Source organism: Augochlora pura, unplaced genomic scaffold (assembly GCF_028453695.1).
Source record: "Augochlora pura isolate Apur16 unplaced genomic scaffold, APUR_v2.2.1 APUR_unplaced_7917, whole genome shotgun sequence".
Taxonomy (NCBI): Eukaryota; Metazoa; Arthropoda; class Insecta; order Hymenoptera; family Halictidae; genus Augochlora; species Augochlora pura.
The window spans coordinates 1-1,105 of NW_027588644.1; the positions used below are offsets into that span (position 1 = coordinate 1).

Consider the following 1,105-nt stretch of genomic DNA (forward strand, 5'->3'; position numbering starts at 1 on the left):
CGTGCCGTTTAAAAACAACAATAAAGAGAAGAATACGAATAAGAAAATGAGGAAACTAACTGTGCGAAACGCGGAATATCTACGATCTTTGGGATTCATCGTTAACGAGTAATCCAACTCGCTTCGCCACCACAGCCGCTACGATCACCACCACCATGCCCAACGATATTTTAGACATCTCCGAGGCACCAATCTTCGACAATCGAATAACTAAGATTGAGCTACACACATACAACCCATATGCAAACACAGCGTTTGGGAACAGTGATGAGATAAGAATACCCATTCAACATCAAGACTTGTACACTCTTCCATGTAGAAGCTTCCTCTACGTGGAGGGAAAACTCAGTCTACAGCCGGGTGGACCGATCGATGACCTGGTGCTTCTCCTTAACAATGCGGTAGCATTCATGTTCGATGAGATACGCTACGAACTGAACGGGGTGGAAATCGATCGGTCTAGAAATCCTGGTATAACAACAACCATGAAGAATTATGTCAGTCTGAATGCTGCAAAGAGCAACATGTTGTCCAACGCAGGCTGGATGTACAAAGACGATGATAAATGGAGACAAAATCATACCGCAACGTCCGTGAACCCACTAAATTTCAACTTTTGCGTGCCTATGAATGTATTGCTAGGCTTCTGCGAAGATTACAAACGAGCTGTAATAAATGCGCGACATGAATTGATCTTGATTCGTGCACGCAACGACGCTAACGCGTTAGGAAGCATGTCCGACAATGTGAAACCTGTCCTGGATCTGCATAAAATTCAATGGCGAATGCCACACGTTGCTTTGGATGGAATACACAAGTTGTCACTGGTGCGTATTCTAGAGAAGGAAATATCACTCAGTATGAGTTTCCGTTCGTGGGAACTGTATGAATATCCAATGCTACAAACAACCACGAAACATACTTGGGCGATAAAAACGGCTTCGCAAATGGAAAAAAAAAGATATGTAATATTCGCATTACAAACCGACCGGAAAAACGATCTGAAGCAAAACCCTACGCACTTCGATTCATGCTCGTTATCGAACTTTAGACTTTATTTGAACTCAGAAATCTATCCCTACGATGACTTAAATGTTGATTTCGA

General features: G+C 42.7%; 1 protein-coding gene across 1 annotated transcript; it reads left to right on the forward strand.

Moving 5' to 3' along the window:
• Positions 1-155: 155 nt before the first annotated feature.
• Positions 156-858, forward strand: LOC144478096 (uncharacterized; the record flags this gene model as incomplete). Its single annotated transcript, XM_078195820.1, has 1 exon — positions 156-858. A coding segment is annotated over exon 1 (703 nt), but the record flags the coding sequence as incomplete, so codon positions are not given.
• Positions 859-1,105: the final 247 nt, after the last annotated feature.